The 20588-nt window shown below is 45.7% G+C and overlaps 1 protein-coding gene across 1 annotated transcript in view; it reads right to left on the bottom strand.

Annotated features, from left to right (window-relative positions):
• Window positions 1–15190: 15190 nt before the first annotated feature.
• The window catches only part of NOL6 (nucleolar protein 6), an 83067-nt gene continuing 77669 nt past the window's right edge, over window positions 15191–20588 (bottom strand). The window contains 2 exon segments of the mRNA XM_070938987.1: window positions 15191–15528; window positions 18114–18215. Of these exon segments, the coding sequence (XP_070795088.1) occupies window positions 15379–15528; window positions 18114–18215 (252 nt within the window). The 3' untranslated portion in view covers window positions 15191–15378.

The following is a 20588-nucleotide window of genomic DNA, read 5'->3' as shown; positions in this document are numbered from 1 at the left end:
GAATCCAGTTTTGGTAACAACACTATAAAATAGATGTTTAGACTCTAGAAAAAGTGCAAAGAAGAGCAAGCTGGATGATGCGGGGACTGGAGACTAAAATATATGAAGAACGGTTGCAGGAACTGAGCATGGCTAATCTAGTGAAGAGAAGGACCAGGGGAGACACGATAGCAGTCTTACAATATTTGAGGGGCTGCCACCGAGAGGAAGGGGTCAAGCTATTCTCCAAAGCACCCGAAGGCCAGACAAGGAATAATGGATGGAAACTGACCAAGGAGAGATTCAACCTGGAAATAAGGAGAAATTTTCTGACAGTGAGAAACAATCAACCGATGGAAGAGATGTTGCCTTCAAGAATTTGTGGGAGCTTCATCACTGGAGACTTTCAAGAAGAGATTGGATTGCCATCTGTCAGAAATGAGGTAGGGTCTCCTTCTTGTGTTGGTGGTTGGACTAGATGACCTACAAGGTCCCTTCCAACTCTGTTAATCTATATCTGTTCCTTCCCTAAAGGAATAAAGAAGGAGCCAAGCTATTCTCCAAAGCACCAGCAGGCAGGACAATGGATGGAAACTGATTAAGAAAAGAAGCAACCTGAAACTAAGAAGAAAAATCAAGGTCTAAAAATGAGATGGGTGGTGCCTAAACTTGGAATATTGCATCCAGTTCTGGTCACACCACAATATAAAAAGGATGTTAAGACTCTGGAAAGAGTGCAGAGAAGAGCAGCAAAAATGATTGGGGTGGGGGGGGGCTGGAAGCTAAAACATACCAAGAACGGTTGCAGGAATTGGGTACAACTAGTCTAATGAAAATAAGGACCAGGGGAGATATGATAGGGTTCCAGTATTTGAGGGGCTGCCTCAAAGAAGAGGGAGTTGTCCCCCTACTATTGTCCAAAGTACCTGAGGGTAGGAAAAAGAAGCAATGGGTGGAAATTAATCAAGGAGAGAAGCAACCTAGAACTCAGGAGAAATTTCCTGACAATTAACAATTAATTAGTGGAACAATTTAACTCCAGAAGTTGGGGTGCTCCATCACTGGAGGTCTTCAAGAAGGACTGGACAATCATTTACCTGAAACAGTATAGGGCCGTGATGGCGAACCTATGGCACGTGTGCCACAGGTGGCACATGTAACCATATCAGTGGGCACACAAGCTCAGCTTCCGATGGGACTGGAAGTTGTCAGACGGGCCATTTTTGGCCTCCGGAGGGGTGGGGAAGGCTGTTTTCGCCCTCCCCAGATGCCTAGAGAGGTCCTGGAGCCAGGTGAGAAAGAAAAATGGGCCTTCTGGTCCATTGCGTGCCAGAAGCGGGGTGAGTGGGGGGAGGGTGGGAGAGTTGCATAGAATTATGGGTGTGGGCATGTGCGCGTGCAACCCCCCTGCCCCCCCCCTTCCTGGCACACAATGGCAAAAAGGTTAACCATCACTGGTATAGGGTCTCCTGCTCCAGCAGGAGGTTGGATGAGAACACCTCCAAGGTCCTTTCCAACTCTTATTATTCTCTATTCTAAAAATGCAGTAAATAAATACAATTTGAAATGGTGTTTTTTTTCCCCTGAAGCATCACCTTCCAGACGTTGAAGAAAAAACATTTCACTGCTTAAGGTTCCCAAGAAACACACCCCACAGAAAGACAAGCCGTGGCTGTTGAAGGGGAGGCTTGGATGTGCTTTGCAAAGCTTGAGGTGACCCTCAAGGCCACAAGGCCTTAGGGTGGCCACCTTCCGTCTGGTGACTCCTGCATTTGTTGGGGTCACGACTCCCCCGAGTCAAGATGGTGACCACCACTGTGTGATCAGAGCCCCACTTATTTTTAGCATACCTGGGAGGTGGGACATGGATCATGGAACTTGGGGTGGCCATCAGAAGGTCTCTTTCAACTCTGGCTTCAGACATCCCTGATCCAGGGGCAGATAAGTCCTACGTCACTTGTTTCAGTGCTGATGTAACTTTAAATAGTCCCTTTGAACATCGCCAGGGCACAGGAATGGGGTCTGCAGAGAGGAGGAGGAGGAGGAGGAGGAAGAGGGGGATTGTGGGGTCCTTGGTGCTTTCTGAGCCTGGCTGTTTTCTTGCAGATGTTTCATTACTCAATTACGTAACATCTCCAGCACTGATGATGTTCCCTTGTTGGGTAATGAAACGTCTGCAAGAAAACCACCAAGCTCAGAGAGCACCAAGGACCCCACAGTTGTTGTTGTTGTTGTTGTTGTTTTTGTGTCTCCTCCTCCTCTTCTTTCTCCTCCTCCTCCTCCTCCCCCACTCTGCAAGCCCCACTCCCTTCTAGCACTGATGATATTTCATAGTTGGTTTATGAAATGTTTGCAAGAAAACTACCAAGCTCAGAGAGCACCAAGGACCCCACAGTCCTCCTCTTCCTCCTCTTCCTCTTCCTTCCCCTCTACCTCTCCTCCTCCTCTCCTATTCTGCAAACCCCCCTCCCTTCAAGCACTGATGAGATTATCTAGTTGGGTAATGAAACGTGTGCAAGAAAACTACCAAGCTCAGAGAGCACCAAGGACCCCACAGTTCTCTCCACCTCCTCCTCCTCCTCCTCTTCCGCCTCCTCCTCCTCTGCCTCCTTCCTTCAAGCACTGATGAGGTTACCTAGTTGGGTAATGAAACATCTGCAAGAAAACTACCAAGCTCAGAGAGCACCAAGGACCCCACAGTTCTCCCCCCCTCCTCCTCCTCCTCCTCCGCCTCCTTCCTTCAAGCACTGATGAGGTTACCTAGTTGGGTAATGAAACATCTGCAAGAAAACTACCAAGCTCAGAGAGCACCAAGGACCCCACAGTTCTCTCCTCCTCCTCCTCCTCTTCCTCCTCCTCTTTCCTTCAAGCATTGATGATGTTACCTAGTTTGGTAATGAAACGTCTACAAGAAAACTACCAAGCTCAGAGAGCATCCAGGACTCCCACAGTTCAACCCTGAGCTCTAAACCTCCTCTTCCATCAATCTGCAGGAGGTGTGCAATTTGTGCGTGCAGTTCCTGTTTCTCTCACTCACTCTGTGGGGGAAACACCTTGTGTTTTTGGACCTGCCCTTCCCTCTCTCCCTCTCTCCCTCTCCCAAAAGCTTCAAAACTGGAGAAGCTGGCTTCTCTTGGCCGCCTTCCCAACCCATTCTCCCTTCAACTTTCTCTTACTTGCAGTCTGACAGCTTGTTTACCGGTTGACCCAAGGGGTGGAGGAACAGGGCATGAAAGGGCTGGCTTCCCAATGCCAGGTGGGTTTTCAGAGAAGGGTGCAAAAAGACGGAAAGGCTGTCTGGAGATAGGCCTGGTCATGCCGGCTGGAGGGAGTTGGGCATCCGTGAATCATGATTGAATTGACAGGGGCAGCTCCAGATCAAACCTGCTTTGCCAGTGCTGGGTAACTCAGAGACAGAGGCTGATGAGTAAAGCTGGTGTTTGGGTCAACTTTGAAGTGCTTTCCCATGCATCTCCATACTCTGGAGACGAATGGAATGGAATAGAATGGAATAAATATAGAAGGGAAGGGAAGGGAAGGGGAGAGGAGAGGAGAGGAGAGGAGAGGAGAGGAGAGGAGAGGAGAGGAGAGGAGAGGAGAGGAGAGGAAAATAGAATGGAATGGAATGGAATGGAATGAAAGGGAAGGGAATGGAATGGAATAGAATAGAATAGAATAGAATAGAATAGAATAGAATAGAATAGAATAGAATAGAATGGAATGGAATGGAATGGAATGGAATGGAATGGAATGGAATGGAATGGAATGGAATCAATAGAGTAGAGTAGAATAGAATAGAATAGAATAGAATAGAATAGAATAGAATAGAATAGAATAGAATGGAATGGAATGGAATGGAATGGAATGGAATGGAATGGAATGGAATGGAATGGAATGGAATGGAATGGAATCAATAGAGTAGAATAGAATAGAATAGAATAGAATAGAATAGAATGGAATGGAATGGAATGGAATGGAATGGAATGGAATGGAAGGGAAGGGAAGGGAAGGGAAGGGGAGGAGAGGAGAGGAGAGGAGAGGAGAATGGAAGGGGAGGGGAGGGGAGGGGAGGAGGGGAGAGGAGAGGAGAGGAGAATGGAAGGGAAGGAAAGGGAAGGGAAGGGAAGGGAAGGGAAGAGAGGAGAGGAGAGGAGAGGAAATAGAATGGAATGGAATGGGATGGGATGGGATGGGATGGAATAGAATAAATACAGAAGGGAAGGGAAGGGAAGGGAAGGGAAGGGAAGGGAAGCGAAGGGAAGGGAAGAGAAGCGAAGGGAAGGGAAGCGAAGCGAAGAGGAGAGGAGGAGAGGAGAGGGGAGGGGAGGGGAGGGGAGGGGAGGATAGAATAGAATAGAATAGAATAGAATAGAATAGAATAGAATAGAATAGAATAGAATAGAACCTTGGAGGTCATCTAGTCCAGCCCCCTGCTCAAACAGGAAACCCCATACTATTTCAAACAAATGATTGTTCAGTCTCTTCTTAAAAAACTCCAGTGATGGAGCACCCACAACTTCTGGAGGCAACTTCCATTCCACTGGTTAATTGTCCTCACTGTTAGGAAATTTCTCCTTAATTCCAGGTTGCTTCTCTCCTTGATTAGTTTCCATCCGTTGCTTCTTCTTCTGCCTTCTGGTGCTTTGGAGAATAGCTTGGTTCCCCCCAACCCTTCTTTGTGGCAACCCTTCAAATGTTGGAAGACTGCTATCATGTCACCCCTAGTCCTTCTTTTTTCCAAACTGGCTTTCAATCAGTGCCTCTCATTTGTGTGGTCCCTTGCATGGGGAATCCATACTAAACAATTGTGGCTGGAAACATAAGGAATCAAATCAAAATAAGGAATCTTCAAAATCAAGCTGGTTTGATAACGTCAGGAGGATCGTGATACAGGCAGGCCTCGACTTACGACCAGGGGTGGGTTCTATTTACCTTTACCACTGGCTCGCAACGGGATCGCGCACGTGCTTTGCTTCTGCGAATGCGCAGATCGCTGATGACGACATCCAGGGCGGTGGGCGGGGCCTCCCTCCGGTTTTACTACCGGTTCTAGTGAACCGGACCGAACCGGGGGCAACCCACCACTGCTTACGACCATTCTTTAATTCAAAGTTATGACTTTAAAAGGTGATTTACAACCAACTTACAAGTGCCACAAGGTCCCTGTAGTCCATCATCAAAATTTGGACCCTTAGCAACCGCCATGGACTTACGATGCTTGCAATGCCCTGGAGTTGTGTGACTGCCATTTACAACCTGACCAGCCAACATTCGATAAGCAAAGCCAATGGGGGAAGCTGAATGCATTTAAGGGCCACGTGATCCTCTTAAGGACCAGAGCTAAAAAAGGTCATAAATCAGGCACGATTCACATAACTTCCTCGTTCACCCATAAAAGTTCTGGTTTCAATTGTGGTCGTAAGTCGACAATTACCTGGATAAACATAGACCCATCGGTGACTTCATTCATACCACAATGTCATTTGCGCAATTCATGTCACTTGTGTGTCACTTCCTGAAACGACATTCCAGGACTGTCGTTTCAGGAGCAAGGGGTGAGACTAGAAGACCTCCAAGGTCCCTTCCAACTCTGTTATCTTGTTATTCTGACCCCCGGCCTTTCCGTTTTGATTTTTCAAATTTTGCAAGCATGACACACACCGAACACATTTTCGGCACGTGATCCCTAAAAGATGCATTTATTTGATTGACAGGCTGCCCTAATCTGTACCAGCCTAGATTCTGCAAATCGTCCTTCCTGAAATATTTGGGTAGATTAGTTTGATAACAATCTGGTTTTTGTAAAGATGCTTCCTATGTGCGAGGGGCGGGGGGGGGGGGTGACACACAACTACACAGACCCAACTCTTGAGAAATGGTGTTGTGAAATTCACAGACCTGCAAATTTCCTACGGCAACTAACTAAAGAAGTGCATTTTGAAAAAGGCGAAAGCAGATGAATTTCTACCTGTTTTCATCCGTGGTTTGGGGAAGTAAATTTCCCCACATTTATAAGCAAGGCTGCATGAACCTTTGTGGCTAAAAAGGCAGCTCATGTCATTTATTTTATTTATATAAGCAAATGCATGTAAATAAATCCACCCAGCTCGAGAGATCAGATTGTTCTAGTCAGGATTTTCTATCGTTTAACAGACACAGGTTTATTGCCAGCTTACCTGTATTCAGGAATTCAGTCCATAACACAGAACAAAATTTTGGAACGCCTTTATTTATTTATTTGCATACAGGTAGTCCTCGGGGTACGACCACAATGGAGCCCCAAATTTCCCTTGTTAACTGAGACATTTATTAAGTGAGTTTTGCCCCATTTCACGATCTTTCGTGCCACGGCTGTTAAGTGAATCATTGCAGTTCTTAAGTTAGTAACATGGTTGTTAAGTGAATCTGGCTTCCTCGTTGACTTTCCTTGTCAGGAGGTCACAAAAGCAGGTCACATGACCCCAGAACATTGCATACATACGAGTCAGTTGCCAAGCCTCTGAATTTTATTCACGTGACCGGGGGAATGCTACAATGGTCATTGGAAGGGACCTTAGAGGTCTTCTAGTCTGACCCCCTGCTCAAGCAGGAAACCTTATTCCATTGTGAATAAATGATTGTCCAATCTTTTCTTCCAACTGTCCAGTATTGGAGCATCCACAACTTCTGGAGGCAAGTTGTTCCACCGATTAACAAAATAACACAGTTGGAAGAGACCTTGGAGGTATCAGATTAACAGAGTTGGAAGGGACCTTGCAGGTCATCTAGTCCAACCCCCTGTTCAAGCAGAAAACCCTACATCATTTCAGACAAGTGGTTGTCCAGTCTCTTCTTGAAAACCTCCAGTGATGGAGCATCCACAACTTCTGGAGGCAAATCGCTCCACTGATTAATTGTTCTACCTGTCTGGAAGTTCTTCCTTAGTTCTAGGTCGCTTCTCTCCATGATGAGTTTCCATCTGTTGCTTCTCGTCCTGCCCTCTGGTGCTTTGGAGAATAGGTTGACCCCCCTCTTCTTTGGGGCAGCCCCTGAGATATTGGCAATAGTTGTAAGTGTGAGAACCAGCTGGAAGTCACTGTTTCCAATCCCATGGAAGTTTGAATGGTTACTAAATGAATGGTTGTAATTGAAGGACTGCCTATAACATTAAAAAGGTGTTCAGGGTTCCAAGTAAAATACCCGTAGGAAACAAAACTCCGAGGCAAGTATATTCCTCAAAGAATAAGTTTATTTGATATGTCATATTGGCACAGTTCTGGTGAAATCCGACTCTGAATATTCCCGCGATTTTCACCTCATTAATAATAAGTTTTTCACTTTCTCAAAACAATCAGTCACATGGTCCAATCAGGGGGCTGTCCAGTTGCTAGGTGACTCCTGTCGCCTCCTTCCGAGCACCTGCAGGAATGTCCTTGGTTCCCAAGAGAAAGTATTTTGTTTTGGCTATGACAGGCCAACTATCTCTATTAGCAATAACACTTAGACTTATATACCACTTCACAGTGCTTTTACAGCCCTCTCTAAGCGCTTTACAGAGTCAGTTTCTTGCCCCCAACAATTTGGGTCCTCATTTTTACCCACCTCAGAAGGACGGAAGGCTGAGTCAACCTTGAGCCTGGTGAGATTCGAACTGCCAAATTGCAGGCAGCCGGCAGTCAGCAGAAGTAGCCTGCAGTCCTGCACTCTAACCACTGCGCCACAGCGGCTCCTATTCCCCCCCCTCCCTGACCCTCTTCTCCAATGTGTCAGCACTGAAGTCTCAAAATGCAACTCTACATGGGGCTCCCCTTGAAGAGCACCCGGAGGCTCCAACTGGTCCAGAATGCGGCCGCGTGGGTAATTACGGGAGCTGCATGGCGCTCCCACATAACACCGCTCCTGCGTGAGCTGCACTGGCTCTCAGTGGTCTTCCGGGTGCGCTTCAAGGTGTTGGTTACCACCTTCAAAGCGCTCCATGGCATAGGACCTAGTTATCTTCAAGACCGCCTGCTGCTACCAATGGCCTCCCACCGACCCGTGCGCTCCCACAGAGAGGGCCTCCTCGGGGTGCCATCAGCCAAACAATGTAGACTGGTGACCCCCAGGGGGAGGGCCTTCTCTGTGGGGGCACCCACCCTCTGGAATCAGTTGCCCCCAGAGATAAGGAGAATCCAAGACCTCGGTGCCTTCCGCCGTGCCCTTAAAACCTTCTTTTTTCAACAAGCCGGGCTGGCTTAACATATTTTTAAATTTTTAATTTTTAATTGGTTTGTCATTTTAAACTGGGGCCAAATTAATATATATTCTTTTAATTGTTTTTAATGTTTGTATTGTATGTTTTTATCTGGCTGTACACCGCCCTGAGTCCCTCGGGAGAAGGTGCGGTATATAAATTCGAAATAAAATAAAATAAATAAAATGGCCTCAGTCCGGCCAGCTTCAGGGTTGAGAAAAGGATTGATGGATAAGATACTTTTGCAATGCAGTGTGAGCTCAGGAAATGTTTCCAGTTCTTTGCTGGAGTCCAGTCATCCAGCCAGCTTGCTTTCCCCCGCACCAGGGGTTACCAAATACGCCAGAAAATGTCCTGACATGAACCACGGATAGCTTACAACCTTCCCCGTGGATTTGTGCTGCACCTATGGGAAATAAGAGCCTTCGGACCGGTCCGGCAACTACGCAGAGCTTGTGTAGGATCAACAGGAGATTTAAAAATCTGGCGCTCTGAACACCCCACCCTGAGGCTGTTTGCAAGTTTCTCCTGCTTTTCTCCCCCCCACCACTTGTGGGTTTTACAAGCTGCAGCGTCCTGGGGGCAGGTGAGCACAGGTGTGCAGGCAATGAAATTCTGCAGCTTTCACCTGGAGGCCTGGTTGACGTGGCCCAGGCAGCATTAACCCGTTGCTGGAGGGTGAAAGGAAATATTTCCACCCTTACTTGGGAAAGGTTTTGGTGCCGCTCAACGCCGGATCGAATCCTGCTCTTTGGCAAGAGTTCCACTGGGCATGTGCAAAATGTGGACTGCTGAATCAAAGTTGAGGGCCAGGGGAGGCTCCATGCCATGAAGGTTGTTAGATCTGGATGTTTTTTTCCCCCCATAATTACAGACATGCAACTTCATGGTTGCAGATACATGCAACTGTATCTCCGCTCCAGGGAACTTGGCCACTTTACAGCAAAAGTGGACGAAAAATGGAGAAAATACAGTATTACTCTGTATACTGCTACAAAATATAATACATTTGTAAATCTTAGAAGTTGAAATTTTATTATGTATATCTAAACAGTATTTGTCAGGTTTCGAGGTCGTCTCAAATAAATTGCATTTCAAACAAGTCTTTGAAGAAAAACTCCTATTTATTTATTAAGCACGACATTCTAAATCCGACTCCATCGAAGCCAACACTGACTTCCAGACCCAAAACCCTCCCTTTCCGTTCCCCACTCCCCTGCACTCATTGGCCATCTTCCAAGTCATTCTACCCCTAATCTACTGCTCCAGCTCAAAGGAATTTCCCCCCTCCCATCCCATCTCCTAGGGGATATTATCTCCAGGGAAAATAAGTAGGTGAAAAGTCAAACGTCCCTTTCCAGACGCCTACGCTTCTCCTTCTTATGTCAGCACTAGAGTAAATGCAGCTTGGAGTGCTGACAGTATTATTATTGTTACTAGTATTTTGTATAAAGTAAATTGACCAGGGGTGAAATCCAAAATTTTTTCCTACCGGTTCTGTGGGCATGGCTTGGTGGTCGTGGCAGGAGAAGGATATTGCAAAATCTCCATTCCCTCCCCTCCTGGGGGAAGGATAGTGCAAAATCTCCATTCCCACCCCACTCTGGGGCCAGCCAGAGGTGGTATTTGCTGGTTCTCCAAACTACTCAAAATTTCTGCTACCGGTTCTCCAGAACCTGTTAGAACCTGCTGGATTTCACCCCTGAAATTGACCCAGACAATGTACTGTTCACTAAATACTTATATATTGTCAGCCTCTATGATGCTTGCTTGCTATCGGCTGCCATAGTAACGGAGAGGGGGAGATTTATATGTATTTGGGAGGGGGAAGAAAAAAACCCATAAATAAAATTATTTTTTAAAAGAAGACTTGTGGACTTCAATTCCCAGAATTCCTCCACTGGCTGAGGAATTCTGGGAGTTGAAGTTCACAAGTCTTAAAGGGGCCAAGTTTGGAAACCCCTGGTTTAGTCTAACCAAGAGAAGAACTAAGAGTGATACCATAGCAGTATTTAACAGTAACAGTAACAGAGTTGGAAGGGACCTTGGAGGTCCTCTAGTCCCAGCCCCTGCTCACGCAGGAGATCTGTACTGGGGATTCGAACTGCCGAATTGCCAAATCGACAAGCTCAGTATCTTAGCCACTGAGCCATCTAGCTAACAAATTTGAGGGGCTGCCCCAAAGAAGAGGGGGTCAGCCTATTCTCCAAAGCACCTGAAGGCAGGACAAGAAGCAATGGATGGAAACCAATCAAGGACAGAAGCAACCCAGAACGAAGGAGAAACTTCCTGACGGTGAGAACAATTAACCAGTGGAACTTCTGCTTTCAGAAGTTGTGGGTGCTTCATCCTGTGGAATTCATGGCTTCCAGTAGTAGGGAGATCAGTGTCACTCAACCTCAACTATGGAAAGTAGTTATGGACTAAAACAGGCGTCCCCAAACCCCCGATTGTGCCCGGCCACTTGGCCTCCAGCTTGAGCAGAGGGTACAAGAGCTCCAAGGTCTCTACCAGCTCTATTCAGATTGAAGCAGAAGCTTAGAATGGAAGACCTCCAAAGTCACTTCTGACCTGTTGCTCTGTTGGTTCTGGTACTTCTTGTTTTAGATAAGAGGTGTGTGAAATATGTGTTTGATCCCTTCCAACCAGGGGTGAAATCCAGCAGGTTCTGGAGAACCGGTAGTGGAAATTTTGAGTAGTTTGGAGAACCAGCAAATACCACCTCTGGCTGGCTCCCGAGTGGGGTGGGAATGGGGTTTTTGCAGTATCCTTCCCCTGGAATGGGGTAGGAATGGAGATTTTGCAGTGTCCTTCGCCTGGAGTGGGGTGGGAATGGAGATTTTGCAGTGTCCTTCGCCTGGAATGGGGTGGGAATGGAGATTTTGCAGTATCCTTCCCCTGCCACGCCCATCAAGCCATGCCCACCATGCACACAGAACTGGTAGTTAAAAAAAAAAATGGATTTCACCACTGCTTCCAACTCTTGTTATTCTGTTAATTAATCAGTGGAACAGCTTGCCTTCAGAAGTGCTCCATCACTGGAGGCTTTCAAAAAGAGACCGGACAGCCATTTCTCTGGGATGATCTAGGCTAGGGGGTCTCCTGTTTGAGCAAGGGGTTGGACTAAATGACCTCGAAGGTCCTTTCCAACTCTCGTTATTCTTTACTCCGCATTCTGAATTAACTCAGCCAAGGAGATGGATCTCCATCTCAGGAGGAAAGAACAAAGGGAATCAACGAGCTTTTCTGGGAGTTGATGTCCCAGCATCTTCAAGTTGTTGAGCTTGAAAAACGCTGCTCTAGAGAATTGCACACAGTATGTGCTTATTGTGTGGATGTGTCATACAAGCCCAGAAAATGGGTTAGGGAAGTAATCATTATTACAATTAGCCCAATAAGCATTTATGCAAATACAACCTCAGACAGTCAAGTCAGCAGTCAACCAGACTTTCCTGGTCTTAGATTTCCAGCTTCCCAACCCAAAACATCTTAAGAGAAGATGTCCCTCAGATGGATTAGATGCCCTGGATCAGAAGAACCAAACTTCTAACTTGACATCAAGATGTTTGCTAGATCCAGACTTGGTTCTCCTGCCTAGTCCTCCAGCCAAAGTGGCTTCTTGCTGCGTTCTTTTGACTCCATCTCATCATCTTGACTACTTCCTGTTGGTGACTCATCTTGGGCCCTTGAATACTGTAGAGCTGTTCACCAAATGCTCATTATATAACTATCAGCCGTCCTGGTGATTGCGTAACTGAGTTTGTTCAATCATGTATGTAAAGCACAGGGCAGGGCTCACTGCTGGAGCAGGTGGGAGAGGGGAGGATTATGTAAAGCACGGAAGACTCCGGAAGGAGATAACTGAACCGGTCTGAGGGCCAAAAAGGGAGGCAGGAATGAATAGCAGCGCAGTCTACATGAATATCAGAATAGAATCTACGGCAGTGTTTCTCAACTTTAGCTGTGTGGACTTCAACTCCCAGAAGCTGTGTGGACTTCAACACACAGAACTGAAGTTGGGTGGACTTCAGCTCCCAGATTATTATTATTATTATTATTATTTATTTTATTTCTATACCGCCCTTCTCCCGCAGGACTCAGGGCGGTGCACAGCCAAAATAAAACATTGTATACAAAATTTAAAAAACAATTTAAAAACAATTAAATAATTTTGAATAAGATTGAACCTATGTGGACCAACTCCCAGTTGTGTAGACTTCAACTTCCAGAGTTGTGGTGGACTTCAACTCCCAGAAGCTGTGTGGACTTCAACACCCAGAATTAAAGCTGTGTGGACCAACGCTGAGTTCTGTGAACTTCAACTCCCAGAAGCTGTGTGGACTTCAACACACAGAACTGAAGTTGGGTGGACTTCAGCTCCCAGATCGAACCTGTGTGGACCAACTCCCAATTGTGTAGACTTCAACTTCCAGAGTTGTGGTGGACTTCAACTCCCAGAAACTGTGTGGACTTCAACATCCAGAATTAAAGCTGTGTGGACCAACGCTGAGTTGTGTGGACTTCAACTCCCAGAGGAAATTTGGTGGACTTCAGCTCCTAGAATTGAAGCTGTGTGGATTTCAACACCCAAACTGAAGCTCTCTGGGGGAATTCTGGGATTTGAAGTCCACCCATCTTGAAGTTGTTGAGGTTGAGGAACAATGGCCTCCAGTGTTGCAGTTGGAGACCTAGCTATGGAGTCTTCTCCAACCAACACACCTGAAAGATTGTGATGTTGAGCTCAGACCCATGGGTATCCTATTTATTTATTCCCAGACAACCCATGAGTCCCTGGGTCATCGTTTCAGAAGTATTTCCTTAACAGACTTGCCATGGAGCCATTTTCTCAAAACCTGGAAATGTGGGTTTTCAGCAAACCCATCATAAAACACAGTCACAGAGATTGAGAATGGCCATAAATGCCAGCTGCCAGGGGATTCCGATTCTGGACGGCATCGTGACCTCAGCCCTCACCAGATTTAACCCAAGCCTTGCTTCTTACATCCAATCCAGGGGTGAAATTCAGCAGGTTCTGACAGATTCTGGAGAACCGGTAGCGGAAATTTTGAGTAGTTCAGAGAACCGGCAAATACCAACTCTGGCTGGCCCGAGTGGGGTGGGAATGGGGATTTTGCAGTTTCCTTCCCCCTGGAGGGAATGGGGATTTTGCAATATCCTTCCCCCAGGAGTGAGGTGGGAATGGGGATTTTGCAGTTTCCTTCCCCCTGGAGGGAATGGGGATTTTGCAATATCCTTCCCCCAGGAGTGAGGTGGGAATGGGGACTTTGCAGTTTCCTTCCCCCTGGAAGGAATGGGGATTTTGTAATATCCTTTCCCCAGGAGTGGGGAGGGAATGGGGATTTTGCAGTAACCTTTCCCCTGGAGTGGGGAGGGAATGGAGATTTTGCAGTGTCCTTCCCCTGCCACGCCCACCAAGCCACACCACACCCATCAAGCCACGCCTACAGAACCGGTAGTAAAGAAATTTGAATTTCACCACTGATGCAATCCCCATCCAACATTTCAGAGTTGGCTGCAATGGCAAACTTGCCCACTTTGCTTAAAGAAAAAAACATAAGTACCTTTGTCTCCACATGGAAACTGCTTCTGAACTTCGTGCTTGATGTGGAAAAGAATGAAACTTTGATTCTGGGTTTTACAGATTGAACTGATAGATTATTGTAGAAATGATTGGTTTGTACGATTGTGGTAAACCAAAAAGTTGTGATTGTTGTTAATGCCCTATCCTACTATAACTGATCGAATCAGAAGTCAATGCTTCTTTTTCTTTTTCTTTCCTTACCCTTCCTCACTTTTCTTTGCCCCTTCCCCTTCGCTCTCCCTGCCCCCTTATTTGCTTTCATATTTTGTGTTTTATAACACTTTGTAACCTAATAAAACGTATTCTGGGAAAAAACCCTAACCAATCCCACTCTTTTTTTCCTCTTCTACAGTAGTGGCCAAAATTGGGGAAACCTTTTGGGAAAAGTGTATTTTTGAGGTTTGATGGCTAATAACACCACTTTCGTTTGGAGTTTGAAGATAATCCTATTCCACTGCTGGAATGGCCTGGGAACAGCCCAGACCTTCACCCAACTGAAAATCTATGGAGCCGACTAAAGAAACTGGTTAGTCAGAAGTGACCCAGCATTAAAACCCAGTTAAGAGAAGCCATCGTTCAATCTTGGTTTCACATGATAACAGGTGCAGAACTAAAAGACTTGGTTCACTCCATGGGAAGACGTTGTAAGGCCGTCATTCATGCTGAAGGTTACCCAACTAAGTATTAACTGACATGGGGATATTTATTTTTTTTTAATTTGATTTATATGCCACCCTTCTCCGGAGACTCAGGGCGGCTTACAATGCGTTAAGCAATAGCCTTCATTCTTTTGTATATTTATACAAAGTCAGCTTATTGCCCCCACAAACTGGGTCCTCATTTAACCTACCTTAGAAAGGATGGAAGGCTGAGTCAACCTTGAGCCTTGGCGAGATTCGAACCTGCAGTAATTGCAGGCATCTGGTCTTAATAACCAGCTTAATAACAGGGTGCCTTAGACCACTGTACTACCAAGGCTCCTTTGTATCTTGTATCTTTTGTGTATCTTGTTTTTTCTATGGTGATAATTTTTGTATATCTCATTTTTTCTACGTGTTTCACTTTTCTTCTTTATACTGTAACTGCTATTCTAATAGCAAATCCTTCATAAAAGTTATTGCATTACATTCTTGATTAAATTATCTTTCCATTGATATATAGTTTTACGGTGTTACTCCAAAACAACTTTTCCCAAAAGATTTCCACAATTTTGGCCACTGCTGTAATCTTCTTTTTCCTTCCAGGAAGTGGGAAAGTGGGAGGAAGCGAAGTGATGCTTGATTTGAATAGAATAGAATAACAGAGCTGGAAGGGACCTTGGAGGTCCATTTGATTTCAACTCAATGAACGAAGAGACATTTTCCAGGGTTTCTTTCTTTGACCAGAAGGCACAAAGATTGAATAAAAGTCCTTTAATGGAGGCTCATCTGAACTGAATGCATCTTTTGGAAGGAGACTAGGATGGAAAGAGTTTCCAATCACAATGTAATAAAAAAATCTAGGAAAAATCTAAAGAAAAAAAAAGTTACGGGTGAGAAGAACCCACCCTCAACGTTTCCAAATCCAAGGAGGGCTCCAGGTGATTCTAGATGGACCATTTCTCTGTCCGAGCTTCCAACATTTTGACCAGGCCTTCCCCCAAGATCTTGAAGTCTTCCAAAATAGCCTCCACGTTTGGAACTACGGTTGGCTGAGAACTTACTCTGGATATCATCCTTCCTTTAACATTTGATACCTGGTGGAATTAAGAGAAGAACATTAAACCAGGGGTCACCGACCTTTCGGACCTCAGGGACCACTAAATTCATAATTTTAAATCCCACAGACCACTAATATGATCTGCCGAATGACCAGCTGGGTGGGCGTGGCTAGGTGGTCATGTGACTGGGTGGGCATGGCCAACTCAATGTCACTCATGTGGAGGAGCGCCTTGCTGGTCTCTACTCGCCCCTCCCCTCCCCTCCCAGCCCCTCCTCGCCTGCCCACCTGGGCTCCTTAGGGCCCCAATAGGAAGCAGTTGTTGGAGCTAAGCAGCCACCACGAGGAAGAGTTGGCAAAACAGCTCAGTTCAAATTGGATCTGGCCGAGGAGGAGGCTCAGCAGAAGCACCTCACTGAGGACTAGGAGCATAGGCTTTCCAAGCAGAGGGAAGACCTGCGGGAGTGCAAGGCCAGGTACCGGCGCCTGGAGGCTCAGTGGGCTGAGATGGTCAGCCAGTTCCAGGCCATGATGCAGTCCCACTGGAACGAGGTCCTCCGGCTCTTTGCCACCAGCAGCGCTTCCCTCCAGCCTTCGCCCAAAGCCCCACACCAGGAGGCTGAAGCAGACCCCGAGTCAGAATTTCTGCCCCCCACTCCAACCCACACAAAAAGACCCCGAAGGGGGAGACTCTCTGCAGCAACACAAACGTTCATTGCACGTATCCGGCCCAGGGGGCGTAGTTTGAGGACCCCTGATTTAGTGCCATATAAAAAAATGCAAATAATTTTTCTGCGGACCACCAAAATTGTCATGCAGACCACCAGTGGTCCACGGACCACCAGTTGGTGACCACTGCATTAAATGATTGCCGATAATCCATCAATTTTTACACATGGGATCCTTAGTGCTTTCTGAGCTCGATTGTTGCCATCACAAGCATTTTTGATGGCATTTTGGTTACAGAAACTAAGGATCTGCTTATCCATAGGTTTATCCGCATAGACAGATAGCCCTCGACTTACAACAATTCATTTAGTGACTGCTTGAAGTTACCACGGCATTGAAAAAAGTGACATATGACTGTTTTTCCCAGTTACAAGCTTTGCGGCCTCCCGCTGGGGGGTCACATGATCAGAATATGGATGCCTGGCTCATATTTACGACAGTTGCAGGGTCCCCCGGGGGGGGGGTGTCACGTGATCCCTTTTTGTGACCTTCTGACAAGCTACGTCAACACGGAAGCCCGATTCACTTAACAACTGTGTTGCTAACTTAACAGCTGCAAGTGATTCAATTAACAGCAGTGGCAGGGAAGGTCGTACAAATGGGGTAAAATTCAATTAAGAAATGTCTCACTTAGCAACAGAAATGTCGGGCTCATCTGCAGTCGTATATGGGAGATAAGCATGCTTTAAAAATTACTGTATATACTGTACTTGCAGATAAGCCTATCCACAGATGTAGTTGATCACAATTTTGGAGGTAACTTTTTAGCACCTAAAATTCTTGGCTTATCTTTGAGTATATTTTTTTAGTTTATTTTTTTATTTTAATTTTAATTTTTTGGATTTATATACCGCCCTACTCCCGAAGGACTCAGGGCGGTGAACAGCCAAAAAGATAAAACACACAAACTGCAAAATTTAAAAGACAATATAAAAACCCATTAAATAATTTGGCCCAAAAACAAATTAAACCACCCCTAATGTTTTAAAACAATTTAAAATTTACAATTAAAAAGGGAAGTTAGGCCAGGCCAGCCTGTTGAAATAAAAAGGTCTTGAGGGCACGGCGGAAGGTGCGTAAATCCGGGATCCTCCGTATCTCCATATACAGTAGTGGCCAAAATTGTGGAAACCTTTTGGGAAAAGTGTATTTTCTAAAACTAGCTAATAGCACCACTTTTTTTTTTTTTTTGGAGTAGTATCATAAAATTATATATCAGTGGAAAGATAATTGAATCAAGAACGTAATGCAATAACTTGTATGAAGGATTTGCTATTAGAATAGCAGTTACAGGATAAAGAAGAAAAGTGAAACACATAGAAAAAATGAGATGTACAAAAATGATCATGATAGAAAAAAATGAGATATGCAAATATCATCCCCATGTCAGTTAATCCTTAGTTGGGTAACCTTTAGCATGAATTACAGCCTTACAACGTCTTCCCATGGAGGGAACCAAGTCTTTTAGTTCTGCAGCTGTTCTAATGGGAAACCAAGATTGAAGGATGGCTTCTATTAACTGGGTTTTATTGCTGGGTCGCTTCTGACTAACCAGTTTCTTCTCCATAGATTTTCAATTGGGTGAAGGTCTGGGCTATTCCCAGGCCATTCCAGCAACGGAATTAGATTATCTTGAAACTCCAAAAAAAAGGGGGTGTTATTAGCCATGAAAACCTCAAAAATACACTTTTCCCAAAAGATTTCCACAATTTTGGCCACTACTGTATGAGGTATCTTTTTAATATGGATACACAACCATTTCTCTTTTTTTACAAAATGAGGGAATTCTCACGAGAACTCCAAACTTCCCCAAGAGTTAGATAAAGTTAAAATGTTGTTTGCGAACAGTAGAAACTGGGGACAATGAGTCAAATCTCAGAGTTGAGGGCTCACCTTGAAGGGCTGGGGTTCGAAGGCCGAGGGCTTCCAGAGGACCCCAATAACGTCTCCTCCGTATTTGTCGTAGAAGAACAGGGCGAAGTCACTGAAGGCTTCCTGCAATGAGAAAGGCTCCATTAAAGGGAAATGCCAACATCTACAAGTCTACTCCAGCTTCATGATTCCAAGCTCACAACTGCCATCTTGGCACCCACACACACAGAGGGTGACCCTGCCTGAAAGTGTTTCAGCTTGCAACAGGGACAAGTGAAGGTGTCTCTTTTAACTCCTAGAATGGAGGTGGTTGGCCAAGGCTTTCTTCTAGGGCCTTTGACTCTAAAGGTCAACAACTCTTTGGTTGTTTCCTTGCTGCAGACGTTTTATGACCCAGCTAGGGAACATCATCAGGGCTAGAAGGGAGTGAGGTTGGTTCAGTTTACATACTGTGGCTTGCCCTATGAGCGATGGTGGAAGTTGGAAGTTGGTAGTAACTTGGTATTCCTTAATTAGGGTGTTGGATGGAGGGGGGGGAGAGAGATGAGAGAGAGGGGGAGGAAGAGGAGGAAGAAGAAGGAAGAAGAGGAGGAGGAGGAGGGGAAGGAAGGAAGGAAGGAAGGAAGGAAGGAAGGAAGGAAGGAAGGAAGGAAGGAAGGAAGGAAGGAAGGGGAAAAGGAGGAGGAGAAGAAGAAGAGGAGGAGGAGGATATTTGCAATCAGGGTTGAATTGTGGGCTCCTTGATGCTCCCTGAACTTGGTAGTTTTCTTGTGGATGTTTCATGACCCAACTAGCTAACATCATCAGTGCTAGGAGATGGGGCTTGTGGAGGACAAGGAGGAGGAGGTCGACAACAACAACAACAACAACAACAACTTTAGGGTCCTTGGTGCTCTCTAAGCTTTCTGAGTTGGCGATTTCCTTGCAGACATTTCATGACCCAACTAGGTAACATCATCACTTCTACAAAGAAGGAGAGTTGGCTTTCTATTTATATACAGTGGCTTGCCCTGTCTGTTCTGTCCCCGTACCACACACGTACCCCCACTGATGGCCCAGAGTTAATAAGCCACACGACAAAACTCTGAAGATAAAGCTGGCAGCAACCCAGTGGCTAGCTGCCAATTCAGACTTTACTCGCACAAAACAAAGATTAGACTGCAAGCATTCTGATAAAACAGGCAGAGTTTCAACAATACAAGGATTAATCCAAATGCAGTCCGATAAAGTCAAAGGCAAAGTCCAGCAGAGATCATGGAGTATTACCAGTTTTTGCTCGTCACAAATTGAACCGGCCACCACACCCACATTTATACCCTGTGGGGTGTGGTCCAGTGACTCAGATAATCTCTGGCACGCCTTCCCCTCTGCTGTGCACGCTTCTCCCTGCGCCTCTGCTGAGGGTCCAGCCAGCACTTATCTCCTTCGTCGCTGTCTGCCTGTGGCTGCGGGGACGTGCTTGGCTCTGAGCCTATCTTTTGGCCTTCGGTGTCCTCCGGAGGCATTGCCAGAGAGGAGCGTCCTGGAGAGGGAGGCCTTGCCAACTCCTCTCCCTCACTCTCAGAGTCTGCATCTGTCAATAGCCCAGGCTCAGGCAACGGAGCCACAACACTGTGAGTGATGATGGGTCTGTTATTTTCTATCTTGGTGGTTCTAGGAATTCTTGATGTCTTGATGTCCACCTGTCTTAAATTTGCCAAGGTTGAGAAACACTGAATTAGAGTGCGAAAGGGAGACCACCAGGAAACCCACAAGCTGTTACCTGAAATGGGAAACTGATCTCTCTACTCACAAGACACTAAGCTCAGCCTAAGGAACAATTAACCTTGTGGTACTCAGAAGAAAGCCATAAATTGGGGTTAAGAGTCTTTTCAGCAACAAGCTGAAGGAAGTATCTTACTAACCGGGTTTAGTTGGGTTATGTTGGGTTTACTCTTGGTTATTTCCAACAGCATTAAAAAAAAAACAACAACAGGCATGGCTGCCATCTTGACATGGAATGACCATACCCTGTACAGGTAATCCTCAATTTACAACCGTTCCTTTAGTGACCGCTCGAAGTTACAACAGTGATTTATGACCGCTTTTCACATTTATGACCATCACATGATCAAAATTCAGCGGCTTGGCAACTGGCATGTCCTTATGACAGTTTCAGTGTCCCATGGTTACGTTTTGCGACCTTCTGACAAGCAAAGTCAAGGGGGAAGCTAGATTCGCTTTACAACCGTGTGACTCACTTAACAATTGAAGTGATTCACTTAACAGCGATGGTTGTAAAATAGGGCAAAATTCCCTTAACAACTGTCTGGCTTAGTAATGGAAATTTGTGGTCGTAAGTTGAGAATCGCCTCCTTCTTATAAGCTTCTTGTTTTTAGAATATTTTTTTGACTTTTCCTACAAGATTCGACGTATGTTTTACAAGTCACGCGGAACGCCTCAGGCGAAGGAGTCCTGTCAGGGCACACCCATCCAACCTGGGTGGTACCTTTTGT

The sequence above is a fragment of the Pituophis catenifer genome, unplaced genomic scaffold (assembly GCF_029215685.1).
Source record: "Pituophis catenifer annectens isolate HBS135680 unplaced genomic scaffold, rPitCat1.0.hap2 SCAF_2, whole genome shotgun sequence".
In the NCBI taxonomy this organism is placed as follows: Eukaryota; Metazoa; Chordata; class Lepidosauria; order Squamata; family Colubridae; genus Pituophis; species Pituophis catenifer.
Note: the sequence above shows the minus strand (reverse complement) of the source record. Positions and strands in the feature narration are given on the sequence as shown.